The sequence below is a fragment of the Nematostella vectensis genome, chromosome 3, assembly GCF_932526225.1.
Source record: "Nematostella vectensis chromosome 3, jaNemVect1.1, whole genome shotgun sequence".
NCBI lineage: Eukaryota > Metazoa > Cnidaria > Anthozoa > Actiniaria > Edwardsiidae > Nematostella > Nematostella vectensis.
In genome coordinates, this window is record NC_064036.1 from 11,324,286 (window position 1) to 11,346,776 (window position 22,491).

At 39.8% G+C, this 22,491-nt stretch overlaps 3 protein-coding genes and 3 long non-coding RNA genes across 8 annotated transcripts in view; 3 read left to right on the forward strand and 3 right to left on the reverse strand.

Annotated features, from left to right (window-relative positions):
* Positions 1-1,501, forward strand: part of LOC5520059 (talin-like) — a 33,700-nt gene extending 32,199 nt beyond the window's left edge. For all 3 annotated transcript variants that reach the window (XM_048725581.1, XM_032365047.2, XM_048725582.1), the window contains one exon: positions 328-1,501. In XM_048725581.1, the coding sequence (XP_048581538.1) occupies positions 328-570 (243 nt within the window). In that variant the 3' untranslated portion in view covers positions 571-1,501. The remainder of the gene's footprint in view (positions 1-327) is intronic.
* Positions 1,502-1,848: 347 nt separating this feature from the next.
* Positions 1,849-3,241, reverse strand: LOC125561359. Its single transcript, XR_007307389.1, has 2 exons — positions 2,902-3,241; positions 1,849-2,459 (listed from the first exon to the last, which is right to left on the reverse strand). It is a non-coding gene; the product is annotated as an uncharacterized LOC125561359 (long non-coding RNA).
* On the forward strand, positions 2,490-10,053 carry LOC5520060 (tolloid-like protein 1). Its single transcript, XM_032365051.2, has 7 exons — positions 2,490-2,645; positions 5,540-5,572; positions 6,535-6,662; positions 7,870-8,110; positions 8,353-8,724; positions 9,197-9,455; positions 9,774-10,053. The coding sequence occupies exons 1-7, from the start codon at positions 2,627-2,629 to the stop codon at positions 9,841-9,843; spliced, it is 1,122 nt and encodes a 373-aa protein (XP_032220942.2). The 5' UTR covers positions 2,490-2,626; the 3' UTR covers positions 9,844-10,053.
* A 796-nt stretch (positions 10,054-10,849) lies between these two features.
* Positions 10,850-13,347, forward strand: LOC116603587. Its single transcript, XR_004290686.2, has 3 exons — positions 10,850-11,387; positions 11,772-11,861; positions 12,959-13,347. It is a non-coding gene; the product is annotated as an uncharacterized LOC116603587 (long non-coding RNA).
* Positions 13,348-13,914: 567 nt separating this feature from the next.
* On the reverse strand, positions 13,915-15,937 carry LOC116603590. Its single transcript, XR_004290690.2, has 3 exons — positions 15,708-15,937; positions 14,831-14,918; positions 13,915-14,455 (listed from the first exon to the last, which is right to left on the reverse strand). It is a non-coding gene; the product is annotated as an uncharacterized LOC116603590 (long non-coding RNA).
* A 1,824-nt stretch (positions 15,938-17,761) lies between these two features.
* On the reverse strand, positions 17,762-21,822 carry LOC5520061 (cell cycle control protein 50A). The gene is made up of 7 exons (XM_048725202.1): positions 21,711-21,822; positions 21,486-21,620; positions 20,633-20,814; positions 20,276-20,426; positions 19,787-20,134; positions 19,175-19,340; positions 17,762-18,146 (listed from the first exon to the last, which is right to left on the reverse strand). The coding sequence occupies exons 1-7, from the start codon at positions 21,748-21,750 to the stop codon at positions 18,098-18,100; spliced, it is 1,071 nt and encodes a 356-aa protein (XP_048581159.1). The 5' UTR covers positions 21,751-21,822; the 3' UTR covers positions 17,762-18,097.
* Positions 21,823-22,491: the final 669 nt, after the last annotated feature.

The window sequence follows — 22,491 nt, forward strand, 5'->3', positions numbered from 1 at the left end:
GATCGTTTTTTTATTATGTTATAGCCCTTTTTTATTTTTTATTATCATTTCATTTATTTATGTATATTTTTGTTTTTTGGGGGGCCACGTGTAAATTACTATCTTTTTTGAAAGACTTCTATCCCAATTCGCCATCTGCAAAACGATTGGTTTCGAAAGTTCCTTTTGCTGTGCAAAACAAATGTGGACAGAAAGACAGGACAAAGATGGCTACCTTATCCAACGATCCCTCAGTCTCCTTCGCCAGGCTGCGTTCCAGGCTCAGTTCCCCACACATTTTGCGCAAAGTAACCTCTATTTCATTTTCACAATTTTTACTCACCCCAGGTCGCCGGTAACGCGGTCAAGCGCGCCGCAGAGAACCTGGTGCGAGCCGCCAAGAGTGCGGCCGTGTTTGAGGAGGAGGAGACGACGATCATAATCAACACTCGGTTCGTGGGCGGGATCGCGCAAGAGCTCGAGGCCCAGGAACACGTGCTCAAGATCGAAAAAGAGCTCGAGGCGGCCAGGGTTAAACTCAGCAAGATTAGACAAGCCAAGTATAGACCGGAGGACGAAGAGGACTTATAGAGATGAGCGCGGGTAGATATAAATTAAACCTGGATAAATAGGAGAATTGGTAATTTGTATAGGACTAGAGTTTTAAAAGAAGAATCCTTTTGTAGATCCAAATTTGAAATGGGACTCCATTCAAGAAAACAAATATATTTAAAATAAGACGAATTTTCTTTAAATTCCCGAGAAAATTGCTCAAGTTCTGTCGAAGATAATGAATGCATTTTTCCACAAAGAGCAAACAGCGCCAATACTACTCACTGGCACTGCTCCGCTCGGTTGACCACAGCAGAGAAATTATCGGTACTACTCCACAAACTTCCCAACTTTGTGTGCCAACGGAGCCAACATTGCTGGTGTGATGGGTCATGTTGGCTGATTTGGGCAGCAGTGCCGGGACAATCCAATGTTTACCGTGATTTATAAGAGATATCGTTAGAAATATTGCGTTCCTAGTGAACGTTATCAGCTTGTAATCAGCTTAGTTTGATTGTAGAACGATGGGCAGTTCTAGCGAAGGCTATTTCAGTATGCTAGTGATGGCCTGACAAATTGCAAGTCTGTGGAAAATGACCTTTTTGGTGCATGAATTTATTCGTTGGTACCTAGGTACCTTGCATGTTCCAGTTAATTGGATAGTAGATAAAATAAGTATGATTAAATAAATCAATTTAGTGTAGTGTAGACGTTATTAAAATGAATACGTGTTGTATTCTTTGGTCAGTGGAACACTTTGTCTTCGCATATTTGCGAATTTATAATAACTTTACCTAGCTAAGGAATCCAGCCTGGCCTTAACACAGGAATTCCGCCTCATTGAGTTTAGCAAAAGTAAGGGATTGGCTACGGCGAAAGAAATCGAACTCTACCCTATCAAGATAAGTGGCTTTACTAGAAAAAAACCCTGCACCCAACGTTAATAAAATAGATATTTTTGTACTTGAAATACCAGTTGTTAATTTGTGTTTATTGCTAAATCACACATCCATCGCCATCGCGGCGACAAGGAGGTAACGTATTCCATCCCTCCCCCGCTCTCCCCAAAAATAGAGCTTAGGGTATATGGATTTATAAAAACACTATGGAAAGATGTGATTATTGAAAATTTCACCCTCTATCCCGGCAAAAATTCAAAGAACGTATTCAACAAGTTATTTCTGGGCGAAAAAATGTCTACATTTCTTCTAATTGCAAAGAAGAATAAAATATACACGAACCGGATTGAGTTGTAGTCTACAGCTCATTCGGTTTGGCGTCTTTTCTTTAGGTTACTTTTATAGTTTTTATTATCTGTTTTTTTTTTTTAATAAGATTTATTCCACCTGTTAATCCCACAAAGAGGAAATATTTTTCTGAGATCTTCTCTACTTGTAACCTGCTAATAGTTTTTCCTGTTGAGATCGTAGCTAGAAATAAGAAGTTCAGCAAAGGCAATAAGTAAACAATGAGGAGGCAATAACTGTAAAAAAAATATGTGAATTATAGGCTGGCTGTGATTTTTCTTCTGCTCCCGCTTTTGAGCAAAATTTTATTAACTGGACAAACCTGGTCACGCATGAGCAATCACGTCTGCTTCACTATTCCTTCTCTCGGCTATTTTAGAAAAAGTTATAGCAGCTGTGTAGTTAGCAATCAAGTCCATGTGCCGTTTATATCCCATACCACCATGAATCGGTGATGTTTATAGGCCCACTACTCATTCCTTATGTGACCTCTTTTTACGGGGCTGGACAATGGTGTAGCGTTAGGACACAGATCAAACGCTGTTTCAAACATAAACAACCATAGATTTTCACCTATCATCCATAGCATGTTTGCGAAGCACGGTTGTCTTCTTTGTGAGATCGCCAATAAGGGCCAGGGTAAAGCCTGTTGTGTCAATAAACCACATACGCAGCACCTGTCTATCGGAACAGAGCATTAGCATAAGCTGTGACTATCACGAGTATTGCGTGACGGGTGATACGACAAGGCACACCTCCAATGGGACTTTGCTTGTAGCGCTATTGGCCATGGCTACGGCCGCAGTTGAGGACCAGACTGAGGTGAATTAAACTGGGAGCGCTGTGTGATGCTTGCTGCTTGTTTGAGTAAGTATTCAGAAGTTTCTGCCTGTCTTATTCTGTCAAATTTGACGGCTAGTTGGGTCGATCATGAAATCATTTGACCCGATTGTTTACGACTGGTTTTGTCTAATTTTTATTGCTTTTTTAATGCAATTTAGAATATTTGCAACCACATTAGCGGCTTAAAGTTCGTGAAAACTCAGTAATGAATGCTAAAATGTCCTGCTTTTATTAAGACCTTTAGAATTTTGGATTTTTTTCTGGCCGAATAGCGGCATACCTGCTGTTTGTTAGAGTCCTCTGTCACGCCACGATTCTTTGTTTTCTTTGTTTCTTCGTGTTTTATAATGTTCCGGCCTGTTATAAAATGAGTTTTATACGCTGCGAAACAGCAACTCGCCGTTATTCCTCCCTTTAGATGATCACGAAAATCTCTTCACCGCAGTTAGTTCACTTCATTCAATTTTAAACTTGTGGTGTTTTTTTTCCAAAATGATATCGCGATCAAAACGTGGAAAATAGCTTAATTGACACGTGGTAGTTGTAACTATCGTATTTACACACCAAGATCCGTATTGCAAAATAAAAAAAGAGCAAACCTGTTATTAGAGTCTATTCAAGTTACCATTTATTCGAACTAATGAAATGTATTTATGTCTACAAACCGGAGTCATGTTGGATTAAAAGGGTTATCAGTTTCTCATGTTTTTTGAAACTCGAGTTTCAAACAACAACAACCGTATTGTTTAAAATAATACGGTCACACGAAAGTGCTCCCTATAAAAATATTCGAGACATCTCCTTCCATCTATTGCGGCAATCATTTCAGGGAATAAATCTAAATAATGATGCTTTCTTCTTCTAAGATAATGTGAATTGTCAAATTCACCGATAAAACGTGCCAATTATAACCTTTCGCTTATTATTAATTTCTTTGCGAGGCCATTCAGCGTTCGATTATACTCTTTAATGTCTGAGTAAGTTTCGATCACACTGTTTTATTACTCTAAAAACTATGTTTACGCCACTTTTGGTAAATTATTCAAAGAGTTATGTGAAGTCTTTGGCGCCAAATTTACTCCTAAAAATAGGTTGGCACACTCTGGAGTTTATGTAAATGTCCTCACACGTAAGTACCATTTATCATTCTTCAGGGTTCCCTTCCTGTGGGCCAATGGTGTAAGTGATGTGAATTGGAAAAAGCCCAAGTATTTATTAAATCTCTGAGGGACTGCATGGTGTAAATTTGTGCGAAATTGGAAAAAAAAAATAATGACGTTTTTCTTTGGATGAAAATGTCTTTTCTGGCTTTCGCATGCCTGACCCGAGGCGAAGTCAGGAATGTTTTTTGCTGTAAAAGTGACAATGCTGTCGGAAGCCAGATTAGGGAATAAGGTTATAAGCACTATGGTTTAATCTCCCAGGTCGTAATAATTACTGTGTAAAAAACACGCGGTCAACAAGAAAAAAATCGAAGGGGGCATCTAGAAAAAGTTCAATATATTCATAAAACTTTGTCGCTATCTTTTAGCGCGATTGATTATTTCTTTCTTTCATTCTTTTATCAGGATAAAAATTTCAAATGATTACCCGTAAAAAAACCGCCAATTAATAGCTGTTTCAAGAGACCGCCAGCTTTTTCCCCCGCATAGCGATCAAGTCACTTGAAAAACGTGAGGTCTTACTGTGGTATTTCAGCAAACACGCATCACACGATAGCCTTTCAATTCCTTTTTTGTTCTAAGCAAAAATGCGGAAATAGATTATATCAAGGAAGAAATCGTCGTTAAGTAAATTCTACGTCGAAGTCTACTGCTCATAAATCTGATTATTAATAAGGATTTTATTGTCGCTCGCAGATGGGCGATGGCGGCGGTTCGTTTGGTATATCCTGAGCTTTTTACAGCCTCCGATAACAGCTTCTAATGTTTGCTTTTAGAGTACCAACAAGCGAAGGAATTGATACGCATGTTAAAACAAGCGAGTTGGGGAAAAAAAGGAGACATTTTATCAAAGTTTATCCTGCTTTGCACTCGATTTGGATAATCTATTAGTCTTACTAAGCATTGTGATATGAGTTCTAGTGCTAATGCAGTTTTGAATTCAAGTCGCTAATGTATTAATCCACCGAAAGGCTCTAATCCTGCGATTGAGTGTTGTCGGGCGAATCGTTGAAAACATGTCAGAACAAGCTAGGAGCCTTAATATTTATAGGCTGTCTTCCTTAGGAAGGAGATACTTATGTACAATTTCATCGACGAGATATATTAGAGTTTGAATAAAACACTAGTATAGTGCCGATACATATGTTTATACAATTCTAGTTGTTTCATATTCAGTTCAAATTAGTAGTATTATTATTATTTATATACGATGTTTGACGACATTTCAACACATTTAGATACCATAAATAGTCGGGATTTTTTTTAAACAACCCTAAAAGATACTTAAGTGGGCGTGGTTCGGCATAAATTTACCCCCTAAAAGATACCTTAAACAAACGTAAATAATTTGTAATAAAAACGTTTATTTTAAACTGACTGTAAGATTGACACGTTTTAACGCTGTTTCATGAGCTACAAGTTAGATGAGGGATGGCTATAATATCACCCTAAAAGAGTTAAAAAAAAAAAAACCTGGGCATTCTCATTTTCACCCCTCTAAAAGATACACAAGGCTCCAAATTTACACCCTAAAAGATACGACGATGATCCCCGTCCGATGGATATAGGGAGTACCCCCCCCTGAAAATACACTTCCCTTTATAAAAGTATATATCAGTTCCTGTTGTGTAAACAGCGCTCAAGCCAATTTCATATGACTCGCGCTGTTTTTATCACATGACGATGTTGATATGTCCAGTCAGTTTTTACCCTTGAGTCCTTTGTCCACTTATTGGTGCTGTGTTTTCATTTCAGTGCTGTCACTGGTTGGCGCTAGCTATGCATCTTGTAAGTACGAGTTCAAGCCTATCTGAAATTATGATGACTCTTATATAAATGACCAGTAACGAGACTGTGTTATTGTACTTGCCACCACATATGGATCGTGCCACGGCTGCTATACGGCTAGCCAGGTCTTTTTTTGGGTCACATTCGGAAATGTTATGTTTTCATACTGCGAATCGTGTGGCGCGAAAGGGACGAAATGCACTCGCCCTCGCGCGTTCGAAACAAATCACTTCTGAATTACTGCGGCTATTTCCAACAGCTAAATCGTCTCCTGGCTTCACGTGAAATGGCTTCCAGCCATGCAAAGGCTATGACCAATCAAAAAAGCACCAAGTGTAACACCCCTTACCACTGACCTGGTAAAAGTTGACCTAGTTTAGGATTTTTACCCTGCCCTCCCTGACGGCCAAAAGGTGGTAATTTTGTATTTTCTAGTGTCTGCGATCCCCCCCCCCCTCCCCTGCCCCCAAAACAATCCAGGGTACGCGCCTGTTCCATCATACAATTTCATTCTGATTCTTGGTGGGAAATTCCCCCCCTCCCCCCCGTAAAAAAATCACCCATTTTTTTCCTCTGAAAATTGCGCGTAGTCAATCATAGCACTGTGACTAATCAATTACCTTGCTGTGTGCAGTCAAATGGTTTATCACGCGAGAGTGAAAACATCGATCGACATCGATTGTTTTAGACGGTTGATTGACTACGCGCTATTCCCAAACGAGACAAAAAGGATTCTGAAATTGCCCCATCATCTAATTTGGCTACAACTGTCTACCTTATTACACTTAATTTTCGCGATGTCAAAAGTGTTCCAAACCCAACCCCACGGCTATTGCATCTTAATTTAGAACTCTCTTTATTTGCGTTTTTTTTTCCGTTATTTACTACTGATTAGATGTCAGAATATCTGCTCTATCCCCCATGGTGCTTTTCTGTCATGAACTGTAGACATTCGTCCACAGGGTGCCCGAATACAACATACCTGAATGACAATGGAGGGTCGTTTTCAAGCCCGCGCTTCCCGGATCTGTACCCAATGGATCTACAGTGTGTATGGGAGATAACTGCACCAGAATCTCTTCACGTCAAGGTAAACATCACTAGTGTCAGGGGCGTAGCCAGGGGGGGTGGCCCAGGGCCCCCCCCCCAGCCACAAATACAGTAAATGTATAAAACATCATCTAAAATACAGGAGAAAATGGCTTGAAAGGGCGTTTTGGGCCCCTCCTGTAAAAAAATCCTGGCTACGCCGCTGAGTGTTGAGTGGGCTGCTCAAGGCAGAATATTCAGCCAGTATGAGTTGAGTGAGTGCGGTTTGCTGAGGTGGGGAGGAGGGGAGGGGAGGGAAAAGAAAAGGCCCCTTCTTGTTGACGGCCGAGAGGGGAGGGGAGGGGGGGGAGAGCTTGCCCGTGACACCCATGCCATCTCCTATAAATGCGTTCCTGGAACAAGATGTAGCTAGATAGTAAAACAGAGCGTCTCAATCGTTCTTTCATGCTTCTTTATCTATATAACGATGCAAAGTAATGCAGTGTGTTTAGAGAGACGCGAAAAGCTAATTCTGAAAATTGGATCTTCTTAGATTAACAAAGCCCTTATCACGGAGCTATTGCCGCTTTATTTAAAGTAGACTTGTATCCCCTTCACTTCAATTTATCACTCTTACAAACCGGAGGATCTTAACTAATCGAACAAGAAAAGTCGGTGTTGAAATTGGTATGAGAATAGAAGAATAACCAAAACAATTACCAATACAAAATTGCGAAGAACCGCATACTCCGTTGCTTTTTGTTGTTACGCACCAAATAATTTTTATACCCGTGCATATCATTTATGTTTCATAGGTCTTTTGGTTTTAGGTACGGTGTTAGAAACTCCCTAGAGACCCTTGACACACAAATATACTACAATATTTTTTCACTGTACGTCACAGCGAGCTATGTGTGGGGTAACCGTATAAGACAGGGCTAGGTACCCGGTTATTGCCTCCCTATTAATGCCTAGCCGTAAAGCTTTAGCTAACATACGGTGATTCAGCGCACGTCTGGATGTATGGTTTTCTCTCTTTTCATTTAAAGCCTTGTAGTTTATTTCTATGTTCATTTATCTTGCACTAATGGATATCATTTGTCATACAGTAGGTTTCGTTTCGTTTCCCCTCCATAAGTGTTGTCCAGAACCAGCCTATCTTGACCATTTGGTACCTAGATGTTGTCTAGTGGCTAGATGGTTTTTCGCCGTTTACAGTGTATCTACAATCTATTATGGACAATGCGTCAATTGTTCTGTTCGGCTAGGTTTCCTTCCTGTCCTTCGATGTGGAGGAGTGTGGTAAACAGGCGTGCGAGTGTGATGCCGTCACGTTCCTGGATGTGTCTGAGTCTGGCGAGACTTCTGTGATTGCGCGTTACTGCGGGCACTCCACTCCTAATGCTGTGTACTCGAGGAGACGCACCCTTCGAGTCGTGTTCAGTACCGATGAGGGGGACTCGGGCTTTGGATTCAGAGCGAAGTATGAGGCCACCCAACGGGGGTTTGGTAAGAAATATCTTCAACGGTTAAAGCTTTTACCTACGGCTTCTTTTTTGCATTTTCTCAAGATATACTTACACAGATAACTTACCCACTCATACAGATAACTTACACACTCGCACAGATAACTTACACACTTACACAGATAACTTACCAACTCATACAGATAACTTACCCACTTATACAGATAGTTTACACACTTACCCAGATAGCTTACACTTACATATAAACCTTGATTTGCACCTCAGTTTGCAGCTCTAAACCGCTGGTCATCTCCAATGGTGGAACTCTGGCGAGTCCAGATTACGACACCACCTACCCCTCCCTCGTAGAATGCAAATGGATCATCAAATCTCCCCCTGAAACACGCATTCGATTAAAGTTCCTCAAGTTCAGCATTCAAAACTGTTCCAACTCACGCGCGCAGTGCACTTGTGACCACTTGACGTTGCGTGACGGAAATACTTCAAGTGCCGACGTGATTGGCCGTTACTGTGGAAACGAGCTACCGATGGATCTATACTCCAGTGGTAGATACTTGTGGTTGGAGTTTAGTTCTGATGAAAATGTGAATGGCAAGGGCAAGGGCTTCATCGCCGAGTTTTCTTCTCGGCGTAACGGTGAGTGACGTTACTATCTATAACAAGTCACAGAAGGTGTTACGATGAGTCACACTACTATAAATCACAATGTCACAGAAGGTGTAACGATGAGTCACGCTACTATAAATCACAATGCCACAGAAGATGTGACAGTGAGTCACGCAACTATCAATCACAATGTCACTGAAGGTCACTCTACTAAAAATCACGTGATGCAAAAGTGTAACAGTAAGTCACACTACTACAAACCACACGATCTGATAATGTGTCACGCTACTACTCCCAGCTTCGAGTTACGCTACTTGTAGTCACACCCAGCTAAGGACGTTTCGATTTGCACACACATTCCCTGCACGCTGCCCGTCCACAGAAACAACTCTTAAATATTTGCTTAAGTGTATTTTTATCCGCATTAACCCCTTTGTAGCGACGTGATCACCTTATCGCGATCTGCGCATGCGCGTGAATTTGACTGCAGAATGTTTAACAGGTGAATCATCGTGCCCTCAAGACTGGAGGTTCCCATTTAGATGTCCTCTTTATCAAGGTTCCAATGAATCGACAATATGTTGCTATGACAACGGTGCTAGTTGCTGCCTAGACGGAGGCAACACGTGCAGTGATAAGTGGTCAGCGGAGAGAAGCTACTGTCCACGTCCTAACGATGCGGTGCATCTAACAAGGTGTTGTGAGATTGACGGGCAAGCTGCGTGCTGTCTTAACGGCTCACGGGAACTAACGCTGACGAGGTATGTGTAGCAATTTAGACTTCCTTTTAGTAACCTGTTAGCCGGCTATCATTTTAGGGCTATTTGGAAATGTTTTATTTTCGTTAATGGGGAGCCATGTGCTGTGAAAGGGAAGGGAACAATAGATTGGCCATCGGTCAAAGGATGAAAAAAAAAGGTTTTGTTTTTTCTTTTCTTTCCATCAATCTTCGTTTAAACGCTAAAGTTAACTCTGATATGCTCAAAGTTTTTGGGGAGATCTACCGCAAAGCACGCTGGGGGTCTCCGAGCTTCTACATCTACAATGAATCTATAATCTCTCTCATTGGTTGATTTCAGGCTGCTTATCATCCTCGCCACCATAGCGTCTTGTCTTACCAATTATTGGCGGTGGCCTCCGTTTGGATAGTCTCGCTAGACATAGTATAGTATAGTATAATATTCGAATTCTAACTTTTAGCTTACTCTAGTATTTATAGGAAATTAGTTATCATAATTTGAGTAATAAATGTATAATGCGAGAGCTAATAAAAGACCCGCCACGTAGTCTCAAATAATTTTCAAACTTGAAAAAAACCCTCATTTTTTAAGAAAAAATAAAGTGTTTTTTTTGTACCTACCTGATCTCGTGACTTTATTATGACCGTTATCTTGTATCCTCTCCTTTAAAGATACTGCGATCAAAAAGCTCTCCGGGAAGTCATTTAGTTCATTTGCCCTAAATTCGGATTCAATAAATACCATGCAAAGTGCGCCCGCATAAGCCAGCATTAATAGCGTGGTTCGCCCCAAGAGGAAATGCTGGCTTCCCATTTGAAAGTTGACGACTTGCCCCGAGCCGTGAATTAATGGTAAAACTACAAAATTACACTTATATTCCCGCTAGGAAAGTTTTGAATATTCTATTTCAGGTTTTATTGGTTGAGAGGTTCTGGGGGAGGGGGGGGGGGGGCACTTTATGGCGGTCAAGTTGGCGGAGGAATATTACATCTTCCACTGTAACCGAGTCCATTCCAAATCCCTACAGAAGGCGTTTTAACCCTATATTTTGCAGTCGCTTTTTTTTGTACAAATCACACACTCTGTTTCATTTGCCCTCTGACTCTCTATAGCTACGACTATAGTATTAACAGTAGTCCCACCATGTTGCTTCCGTTTCCAAAGCGCTACGTATTACACGTGTCAGCGATTCGCTGTTTTGCGGTCCGTTGTTTCAGCGCATGCTCCTATTGCTCTTCGCATCACCGTTCATCATGATGTACTAGAAGGGCCTCTGCTCGCACACTTGCAAAGCTCAGGGTCCCCTCCCTTGGAGTTTATACTGCGTACCGTGCGCGTGTCTGTGCGGGCTTACTAGGAACAAGTGTTCGTAGGGTTCCAATTATGGAAAACCATCGGTTTTATTGGTAGCTTTATTGGTAGCTTTTCAATCTTGATCTAAGCGCAGTTGAAAACGCAGTATGAACACACAAATGTGGGTCAGGAATGGTGCATACTCGTGACACCTTATCTTCTAAAAAAATCGAGGTGGTCTACCAGCATTTTAAGGATTAAGGTAGCGTCTTATTAGAAGCCAATGGAAAGCAAGGATTTGTACATCATTATTGTGATCGCACCACCAATTACTGCTTTTACTTCGCCTAAAACACCTTGTCTAAACTTGTTGTTTTTAGACAAGGTGTTTTGAATACGACCTTAACCACTGCTTGCAAAATTTACTTTCAGGGGTTTCTTCGTATACCTACCAATACTCTCTTGAATTCTAACGCAATTTTATTGTAGCTTCAAAGTTACAAAAAGGCCTAACCTAGATTTACCAGTAACATATTTGATGCGTGAGTGAAGGAATTTTTTAGGTGAAGGTATTATTGAGTGAAGGTATTATTTTATCGTGTCTAAAAATTCTGTGACTTTAAACTCTTTGGCTTCGTCTGAAAAAAGGTACCAACAAAGGTAAGTGCTCACTATCTGCTCTTTTGCTAGTCTTAGAAAACATAAAACTTGGGATTTTGGGGTTTGAAATCTACTTCCATGTTATAGCCTAATAGCACCAAGGCGTAAGTAAAGAGTGTACTTAATAATGTAAGCGCAGATAGCTATGGACAGGTCCCCCCACCCCGACCCCTTTCCCTCCCGACCGCCAAAGTTGTCTTTTTCTCTTATTGAAGTTGTCTTTTCTTCTTATTGAATCACCATATCATATAGTAGTTATAAGGTATCTGTCAGTCTGCGCATCATTCCTTTCTTCTTCGCAAAGGCATACTTATCCTGATAAACGCCTTGGCTTTGTGAAAAAAAATTATTCCTTGCTTAAATGCAATGTTTTTGATACGACAGAGTTGCAGTGTGTAGCAATAGCGGCTGTATAACGAGAAAGAATGCGAAACTTGACATCCGATGGGAAAATAGGAAATGGAACTAGCACAGGTGAGTTTCACTTGAAACCTAGCCAACCCTCATAACTTCAAACTTACATTTGACAGCCATACTAGTTACCTCTGAGTCCAGGCTACTCTCGAATAGCATCTAGAAGCTGACCAAGAATCTGGCCGCAACAATTATAAAAAAAAAGCATAGTTAAATGAGCAGGCACAGGAAAATATCATCATAACCTATTGACATTATTGTTTACTATTGTTGGATTGCTATGAAATTTTGCAAGGATTGTATGTTCGATTCTAGTGAAGGACATGCTTGAGTTTACCAGGATTGCACGTTCGATTCTAGTGTGTGAAATGCTAGTGTTTACCAGGATTGTATGTTTCGATTCTAGTGTGTGAAATGCTTGTGTTATCAGGATTGTATGTTCGATTCTAGTGTGTGAAATGCTTGTGTTATCAGGATTGCATGTTCGATTCTAGGGAGTGACATGGCTATGTTTACCAGGATTGCATGTTCGATTCTAGGGAGTGACATTCTTGTGTTATCAGGATTGTATGTTTCGATCCTAGTGTGTTAAATGCTAGTGTTTACCAGGATTGTATGTTCGGTTCTAGGGTGTGAAATGATAGTGTTTACCAGGATTGTATGTTCGATTCTAGGGTGTGTAATGCTAGTGTTTACCGACTGCATGTTCGATTCTAGGGAGTGACATGCTTGTGTTTACCGATTGCATGTTCGATTCTAGGGTGTGACATGGCAATGTTTATCAGGATTTCATGTTCGATTCTAGGGAGTGACATGCTTGTGTTTACCGATTGCATGTTCGATTCTAGGGTGTGACATGGCAATGTTTATCAGGATTTCATGTTCGATTCTAGGGAGTGACATGCTTGTGTTTACCGATTGCATGTTCGATTCTAGGGTGTGACATGGCAATGTTTATCAGGATTTCATGTTCGATTCTAGGGAGTGACATGCTTGTGTTTACCGATTGCATGTTCGATTCTAGGGTGTGACATGGCAATGTTTACCAGGATTTCATTTTCGATTCTAGGGAGTGACATGCTTGTGTTTACCGATTGCATGTTCGATTCTAGGGTGTGACATGGCAATGTTTACCAGGATTTCATTTTCGATTCTAGGGAGTGACATGCTTGTGTGCTGTGAGACGAACGGATATACCGTCGCAGGAGTCGCTATCGCACTTGTCCTCTGGCTAATGTTGTTCCTTGTGGTACTCAAAAACATGGATGCAATAAAAAAACTTAAGAAAAAGAGAGGGAAGAAAGGCGAGCTCGAAGACCTGAAAGTCAGCACGCTGCCTGACGACGTATAAGAGGGAAAAGGCGATTGTTTGGGTCACTCACGACGGTAATTTAGCAATAGAAGAACTTTTGTTAGATAATGGGAGTTAGAATACTAGCAGCCGTTTTTCCCCTTAGAATTTTACCATATTCCAAGCCCTTTAAAACAATATGTTTATCTCTCACAAGCAAAAATATAAATAAAGATGGCTGCCTGCAAACTCTGACCATATAAAAAAACGACCCATTTTAAACCTCTGTTTAAAAAAGAGATTGCCAATGCGAGATGGCGAATAGCGACTGGCATACAACTATCATTAATTAAAGGTCATTGTTGTATGGCTCTGACATTGGTGGGATTTATTCAACAACCTCTTATTACAAATAACGTTTAACGTCCTCTCTCATCTTAAACATCCAGGCGATATAAAAAGAAAACTCAGCCCGCATTTTTGGATACTGCAATTTTTGTCACAAGAGTTCCATTTTTTTACTGTCGAATCCGTTGTATCGCGACCCGCGTTTTCAAAACACGATTTGTTTTGTTTTCTGTTCCGTCAGTAAAACCATTCTGAGCCAATCAAAGTCTCGCTTAGTGCACTTCCCTGGCTATCCTCTGGATAAAAGCTGGGCAACTGCACTAGGCGAGAGATGGCAAGAATCTGATTGGCTTATAATAATTTGACTTGCGGAACAGAAAATCCCAAAAGACAAAAACAAATAGATGTTTTGAAGATGCGGCATCGCGATACAACGGATTCGATAGTAAACAGGAGAGAAGCGCAAGCACGAAATTTTTCTCGCCGTGTGCGGCGGACTTTAGGCATACGTCCCTATAACTCGCTTTGTGCACTTCCCTGGCTATCCTCTGGACGAAAACCAAACAGTGTCGCGACAGAAAGCCGGGCAACTGCACTAGGCGAGAGATGGCAAGAATCTGATTGGCTTATAATAATTTGACTGGCGGAACAGAAAATCCCAAAAGACAAAAACAAATAGATGTTTTGAAGATGCGGCATCGTGATACAACGGATTCGATAGTAAACAGGAGAGAAGCGCAAGCACGAAATTTTTCTCGCCGTGTGCGGCGGACTTTAGGGATACGTCCCTATATTAGCAAAACACAGAAAATTCGTTTGTACTAAATATGCGCCATCTTGACCTTGTCCCCCTTCTTTTGTGTTTGCAATTCTTCAGCAGCTTTCTTTTCTTTCTGCTTGCTTGCTCTGTCCATGTTTTTAAGCGCCACGAGGAAGATAAAAAGCCAGAGAGTCAACACAAGTATGACGATAACAGTGGCGGTTGTGCTATACACGAACTCACGGCGGAAGCGCTCTGCAACAGGAACAATCTTTTTAGTTGATAGGTAAATGGAAGTTTGCTCGAGCGAGGGCCTGAGATTTCATAATTTTTGGGAGAAATCAGCCACTCCCCCCGTGAAAGATAAAATGGTCCAACTGTTATTATCAGCTGCGTAGCAATAGGTATTTAACGGGGTAACTCAGGTAGTCTTGTCCCCGTTAGTCGGTCTATTTCTGTATGTCCTGGTCACCCATCCTTTTGGGACATCTAGTACCATAAGCACATAAACACTGCTTCCTTGTGAATCAATAAATGTGCCTTCATGGTGACGTCCTCGTCGTCATTATCGGTCTCGTCCCAGAGCCCTGGGAACGAGATATGTCCATAACAAGCAGATAAGGGACTTACCAAGATCGACGCATGCGTGGATACTGCTGTTGCACCAACTGACCGCGGATGAGCTATTCCCACTCAGCATATTGATGTATTAGGTGTCCTATCAGAGCAATACAATGATAACGTTCGTGCCGATGGAGGTAGAGCCGGTGGGAGGCATGGTGGATCCAGGGAGGGAGAGGTCAGAATGCATTTATTTATTTATTTATTTATTTATTTATTTATTTATTTATTTATTTATTTATTTATTTATTTATTTATTTATTTATTTATTTATTTATTTATTTATTTATTTATTTATTTATTTATTTATTTATTTATTTATTTATTTATTTATTTATTTATTTATTTATTTATTTATTTATTTATTTATTTATTTATTTATTTATTTATTTATTTATCCGCATTATCATTGTTATTATTAAGATTATTATCATTATGGCACGACATTTTTTTTTTTGATTTTCCAATTTTCCTTTTTTTTCCCACCTGATCCACCCACCCTATTTCGAATTTCTCTTAATTTTACAAGATCTCTTAGGGGGTTTGCGCAGGGTTAAGCCAAGGGTGGCAGCCCCCCCCCCCCTTTCCAGCAGCCAAAAATACAGTAATTGTATGAGACATTACTTAAAAACAGGGGGAAATGTCTATATGGGTCTTGCCGGGTTGAACAAACGACTCATACCACACATTCATAGCTATATCAAATTACAAATAAGCTTATTAAAACAAAAATGAATCGAATAAGAGTGAAGGTAATGTAGTTGTAAGAGCAACATTAACATCGAAAATCCTGGTGGCTTTAGGTGGCTTCTATGTGAGTATATTTCTCTTAAATCAACACAATGTGACTAACAGAAATATATTTGATTAAACCGGCGATATATACCTTAGATTCCCCTTCTAACATCCACGGCTATAAATGTGAGGATTCGACGCACACACTAAAGGCTGCATTCACTAACACAAACCCTAATCGACTTGTCCGATCTTCCTGAAGACTATGTAGTCTGTAGTTCGCCATAAGAAACAGGCCAACTGTGAGAATTATCATCACCGACAAGGCGAAATAATAATTATTGAATGAATAAACAATTCCGATTGGCTCGCTAACAAAGGCTTTAATTCTTGCGACTCCTTACCCTCGCTAATGTAATGACGCTCCAAATTACAACTCTTACCTTCTAAAAGGATTCCCGTGACGCTGAATGAATAATTGATTGTAAATGTGAGTTTTTCAGGTGACCGCGAATAGCATGGACCCTCCAAAAGTACACCTGTCGTACATAGCTGCAAGCTCCCAGGGACGCCCTCTTCGAGAATAACAGTATCTTTCTGCACACTGCCATGTACATCACTCCAGAATTACCGACAAGGGGTCAAAAGTGCATCCTCTCTTGCCAGGATTCTCTCCCACCCTGTTGCGGTGTTTTTAGTGTGGATTATAACCCTGTCTATACCTTATATATGCTATACTGGTCGGCTAGAAAAGGTGCAATTCGGTAAGCTTTAGAGAGGAAATGATCGCCATGATTTAAAGGGATACGTGCGAAGCTGAGGTGGGGCACAGTGACGCTTACACCCCCTTGATCTTTTCCTATTGAAGAATCGCTGCAAAAATCCACAAATTTGTTCCCGTCACACATTTAATGGTACCCCCCTCCACTCTTAGAATTGCTGGATCCGCCCCTGACATTTTCTTGCAAATCGTTTAAATACAAACAATAACAAATGAATGGTGAATGAAACACTTTTAATATCCCATCGGTAAGCCGCTACAAAGTGACTTATCGTGCCTCTGGGCTAAATTACTAACGAGGCAGCCAACTCGACTGCACTAAATGTAAATATCAATATTATTTTAAGGCACAAAGCTATTTGCCAGGGAGATTGACTATTTCACTAATATTTTAGATATTTTGAGTTTAAACACCCAACATGCAATTATCTTACCAATACCTTACAAATACCTTATACAGTTATATTGTACCTTTGCTTTTCCTAATTTCCTCATACAAAAAACCAATACCCAAATAGCAACATAATTTCACCATAAATATATATATATATATAGATAGATATATACAAACCATCCCTTCATTATCAGACAAAAACGTCTCAGAATAAAAGCCGAATTAAGGCTGAAAAATACATAGCCCAATTATCATTTCCTTATGTCATAAGTTGCTAGACCTTTAAGTCCCCTCTAATAAAGGGAATGAGCGACAAGAATGTTTGTGAACAGAAGAATCAAATCCGCCATGAACTCAAAGTTCCCTTTCTTGCAGTCAGGCAACAATGGAAATACCTAAGAAATTAAAAAAGTAAAGATGGCTTATAAGGATATGAGACATTATATCTAGCATTCACTAGCCAAAAAAGCTAAGCAAAGAAATGCCTCAGTGAGCATCAGAGAACATGACGGAACACTTTGAACCTTCTCTAAATCACCTTCTCCAAGTCGTTTTCTAAGGTGAGAATGATTTTTAAATTCATATAATAACATAAATATCAGGCCCGTACCCATGATTTTTCTTGGGGAGGGGGGGGGGGGGGGGTGGGGGGGGTGCGAAATCCGAAAAAGTGTACATAATTTTTCCGTGGTGGAGGGGGAGGGAGTTCTCTGATAAAAATCTAACCACCAAGGCTGCCTTTGCAGTATCTCCAAGGGACGTTTATTGTCGCATTTGGCTACATACCAGAGGGATCTAGCTTATGATTCTTAGTTTTGTCTACAAATATCACGCGTCTATTGAGAACCAGAAGTGGACTTTTGGTCCTTGTGGGGGGTGCGTTCACTACCCCTGCATCCCCCCCCCCCCCCCCCCCCCCCCCCCCCCGGTATGGGCCTGAATATAATATGTAACTATCTCTCTGAGCCAATCTAAATCCTACCATTGACAATCATGACCTTGTAATAGCTTTACATTTTTCTTTCAGTAATTTTAAGAGAGATCTGCATGATCATTGCTAAAAGACCGTTTATGTCTTACTAACAGAACACTGTTTTCATGGTCTATAGAGAAAATTCTTAATTTTGAAAAATATCCTCCTTTCTGTTTACTCTAGCTAACCATTTTCATTATAAAGGATTTACTGAATTTTAGCAAGGAAAAGAGTTTGAATTTGCATTTAGTTTACTGTAGTATGATGAACAGGTATTACAAGATACAGTAGACAAATAGCATGCTTGTAGGGGACTTATATAGAACTTTAAGGTCTTTGAGATGATAGGAATTCAAAAGTTGAATCAAGACTACAGAGAGAGGTTTTACTGTGTTAGTTACGTATTTCTTGAAGAGGGACACCATCGCTTGTCATGTATCCCCTGTGAACAACAAATAATTTCCATGTTACTAAAAGACAGAGGAAGTGTTACCAGTAGCACTATGTAGTTCATGCAGGAATCACAAAAGGGAAGCCATTTGGTGCTTGTTAACATTTTCAGTTAAGAAACATTTGCCCACATGAGAGGACTGAAGTTAGAAGAAAAGATAGAGATGCAGGTTATAAATTCCTACATACAGTTAATGTGTGAATACAAAAAAAACATACATTAATTGGAAACAATTTGTTTATTTCTGCAAGTTTGTTAAATATGTACATCTTATAATATAACTTTCTGCAAAAAAAAACTCTGTTGATAAGAACAGAAGGCAACTAATAGTAGATCCCACTACTATACAGTAAATGATGTTAAGTCATATCCTACACATGTGTCCTGTATTTTTCCTGATTAAACGTTTATAGCACCCCTCGCTCTTTGAGCAAAGGCAAAATATGTTAAATGAAACAAATCTTAAAGAAAACACATTCTATTCCATGGTCTAGTTATGGGTTCAATGTACAATTAATTATAATGAATTATATGATTTTGGTGTTAAATATACAAAATATCCAAGAAAAAAAATGCTATTTTGTCATTCTTTAATTTAGAGAGTTCAAGAACTCTATTCTAACCCAGTTTGGCAGTCTTACCTACCATTTTCAAAATCTCTTTAAAAATTAACAAAGTGCTGTGTATTACACAACCAGGGGTAATAAAATATCAAATTGAATATACTGTAAGGCTTTCGCTGAAAAACAATGTTGAAATGGTCTGAATGTTTCAAGAACCATCTCATTCCCTATTTGGTTGGCACTGGATAGTTCAGGAGAAATATGAACACCTTGGTTAACACTCAATTTTATCCTTATGAAACCTGCTTGAAATAGTTTCACCAGTGTAAATGTCATATAATATCTAACATACCAAAATAACTGATTAGCTATAAAAGCTACTTTATGTACAAACTAGTATTTACGTCATACAGAATTTGAGTAACTCCCTCTAATCATTCAAAGCTTGTGACAGACCTTTTGCCAAACTTGAGATGTATCACCAGGAAGCAGACTCCAAGGACAATACAGAGAATGCCAACAGTGATGTATGCAATGCCCAGGAAAGGGTTCTTGCCACCTATCCAAGAGGTTGTGCTGATGATGATACGCTTCTCGCCATCAAATCTCCCAACAGGGTATGCTAACCATAGTTAAGGACATTGTAAATGCAGGCACACACAGGTGCACCCTTTCAAGTGCAGCCTCCTTCAATGACTCTTGGCTATGTACCTGAGCTAGCAACCAATCCAAAACAACTACATTCAAACGATTATCATAAAAAGTACTAGTACCATGTTCTTCATATTTGAGATATAGATTGAGTAAGGTTTTATATAGTTATGGACTGATCACAATAGAAAGAATCACCATGGTGTACTTAGCCCCTCCTGTATGTATATTTCATCTCATAAAAGACATGATAGACTGGGGTTACAGCAAAAACAGATTTAAAAGCTTGTACGATGCATGTACTGTATATGTACAAAAACCCACAATGATAAAATGTATAAATGGTGTTTTGTAATGCTTATCAATAAAAAAGTTATTCTGGTGTACTAGCACAACACAGTGTACAGAGAAGGATACCATAGTTAATCTCCACAGTGTAATCACCCTTGGGCAGTCCCTCTTTGAATGGATCCGTGGCCACCACCTTCCTGTAAAGCTTGCGAAAGGTGGAGAATGCGGCCGTCCTCATCCACACAATAAAGTCCTGGTTCAGGAAGCCATTGTTGCTGCTATCATTCTTGTCCAATTCATAGACAGGCTTTTGCCAATCTCGGGGCTTGGAGTACTTACTGAAGGCTGACTCCAAGTTCCCTGAAGGGTTTTTAAATTTGACTTCCCGGTCAGACTCCCATGCAATGTCCTTGTAGGTAAGATCAAGTGGTATTATGTCAGACGAGGATTTCTTGTAGAAGAACTTGAAAGAGTCTGAAACCAGGAAGAACACAATTACATTTAATTTCTGAGCTTCAACACTTTAAGTCACTAGCCATGAATACAAATGCTGAAAACTACCAGAGTTTCGTTCTGAGATACTAAAAGACAAAGTACAGAAGATCAAAAATTTACCATTAAAAAGGCTGTTGGCAATTGCTCCACATGGGGCCGTTGGAGTCCCGCTGGCATTTTTGTTAAATGGTGCACAGTCTTTGTTGACAGATGTCCGCAGCTGGCCATTCAATTGCAAGTCATCTCGTGATCGGACATAGCGCCGGTGGTTCTACAAGTAATACAGCAGTCCTCACAAAACATGCATATACTATAACTCACATAAGCTAGACCATTTTGTAGATCAAGTGTGGATGGTGGGATTGTTGAGTCACACAGTATTATTTTTCCACATGATAATAATGTCCTAGATAACCATTGGATGACTAAAATATGAAAATGCTGCATGGAATCTCTACACTTAGAAATCATTCATACCTGGTAGAAGTTGGACATTCCATAGTAGATATATACATCTCCTGAAAACTTGCTGGCAAGGCTGAAGTCTATTTTACAATGGCAAACTTTTCCGGAGTTGTTGACTTTCTTGAAGAATGCGTCACAGCCCTCATTAGTTGTAGTACTGTTGCATTTTGTGTATTCTATAACTTTTTCTTGGACCTAGAGATATCACAAGAAAAATTAAAAACAATTAAAATTAGCATTCTTTATTTTTTCTGGTTAACAAGGTTTCATGGAAATGCAAGCATTACCATATAATTTTTGAATTGTCAAAAATTTGATAGCATTATTTAAAAAAAAAAATTGTGGTACAGTTCCAGAAAAGGTTATGTCACCAGTTATTGGTATTTACAGGCCGAGTGTTTGCTTCGATAGGACTGAAGACAAATCATATTTAGGCAAACACAATTCAAACTTAAAATTTAACTACTGTATGGGTGATGAATTAAAATAATACAGGGAATAAAATAAAAACATCTTTGTGTTTGGGGAAGTTCGGCAGTCGTTTCCACGGTTATCGGAACACATTATGAATTGATGAAAAACGATAAAATTTGCATACTTAGTATATTATTTTCCTAGCATAAAAAGCTAATTCTTTCAAACTAATATTAAGTATTTTTTTCTCAAGAGAAAGATAACTTCAAGATAACTTCGGTTTATTTGCGGCAGTATGAGAAGAGAAGGCGGTTGTTTTGAAATCAGCGTCAGGGCTAGGGCTAGATTAGATTGGTCCTTCACTCAGTTCTCACTTAACGAATAAAACACATAAATGCTCCATAACAGAGCGACAAGCTTTTCTTAGCTGGATTTTTAAGCTCGTACTCACCCCCATCAGAAGCGACAAGTAGAATCGCTCCGATGGGTACGAAAACAACTCCGACGATGAAGAAGACAGGCAAGGCTGTGGACGCAGTCAGAATCGGTTGCCAAGCTTTTAGTCGTTGTTGTTTAAACGCTGTGTCTATAAAACAAGCACATATCGATAGAATACACATCAAGGAGCATATACATGGTATTTTAGTGCGTTTTGTAGTGTTTTAAGAGTGCTTACTGGAAGGTTTTCGCGACGTCTTCTCGGCCGAATCCGCCATCTTGGATGTCGCACCTGCCCTGGTACTACCGCATACTTGAGAAGGGACCAGCCGACTGGGGCTGAAATGGTGGGTCTGTGGGCAAACCAAAGGTAACCCAAATAGCACTCTCGATAGTAAGACGACAGACAACATATTATAAAATCAATGGTTTTCTAGATGGGATTCCTTTATACAAGTATTTCCAGAAAGCTTTTCAGTTTTAGACACAGTTGAATGTCACTTAGCACAGGAGCGGTGACCCAGAGGACCGAATCCGCCCTTGTCCTGTGAAGGACCCATTTTTGAGCGATTCTGATTTTCGTAGTTTCTCACTTTTATCCAATAACATTAAATTGACTTTTCTTGGAAATCAGATTTTTAGAAAGTTTACAGGCGCGTACCCAGCATTAGCTGACTGGGGGTACGCAGTTATAGGTATCATATGCAAAAGAGCATCGGAGGGGGAGGGGGGAATTTGCGTTCCCTGTTGAGTCCGATACCTACGACGTTGACGTTATTTTATAGGGACAAAGAAACCTGTTTTGTATAAGATGTATTGTATAAGTTTGAATAGTCAATTCGTTAGTATTTTGGAAAAGTTAAGTTTAACTTTAAATTGCACCAAAAATGAGTCTTTTGCAAACGAATAATAAGCTTTGGCCAAAATAATATTGAAGCCCGTTTAAGTCTTGTTTTTTTTTAACTGGTTCCCTCGTTCAGGAAAAAAACACTTTGTTTTTCGTTCCAAACACTTTGCTT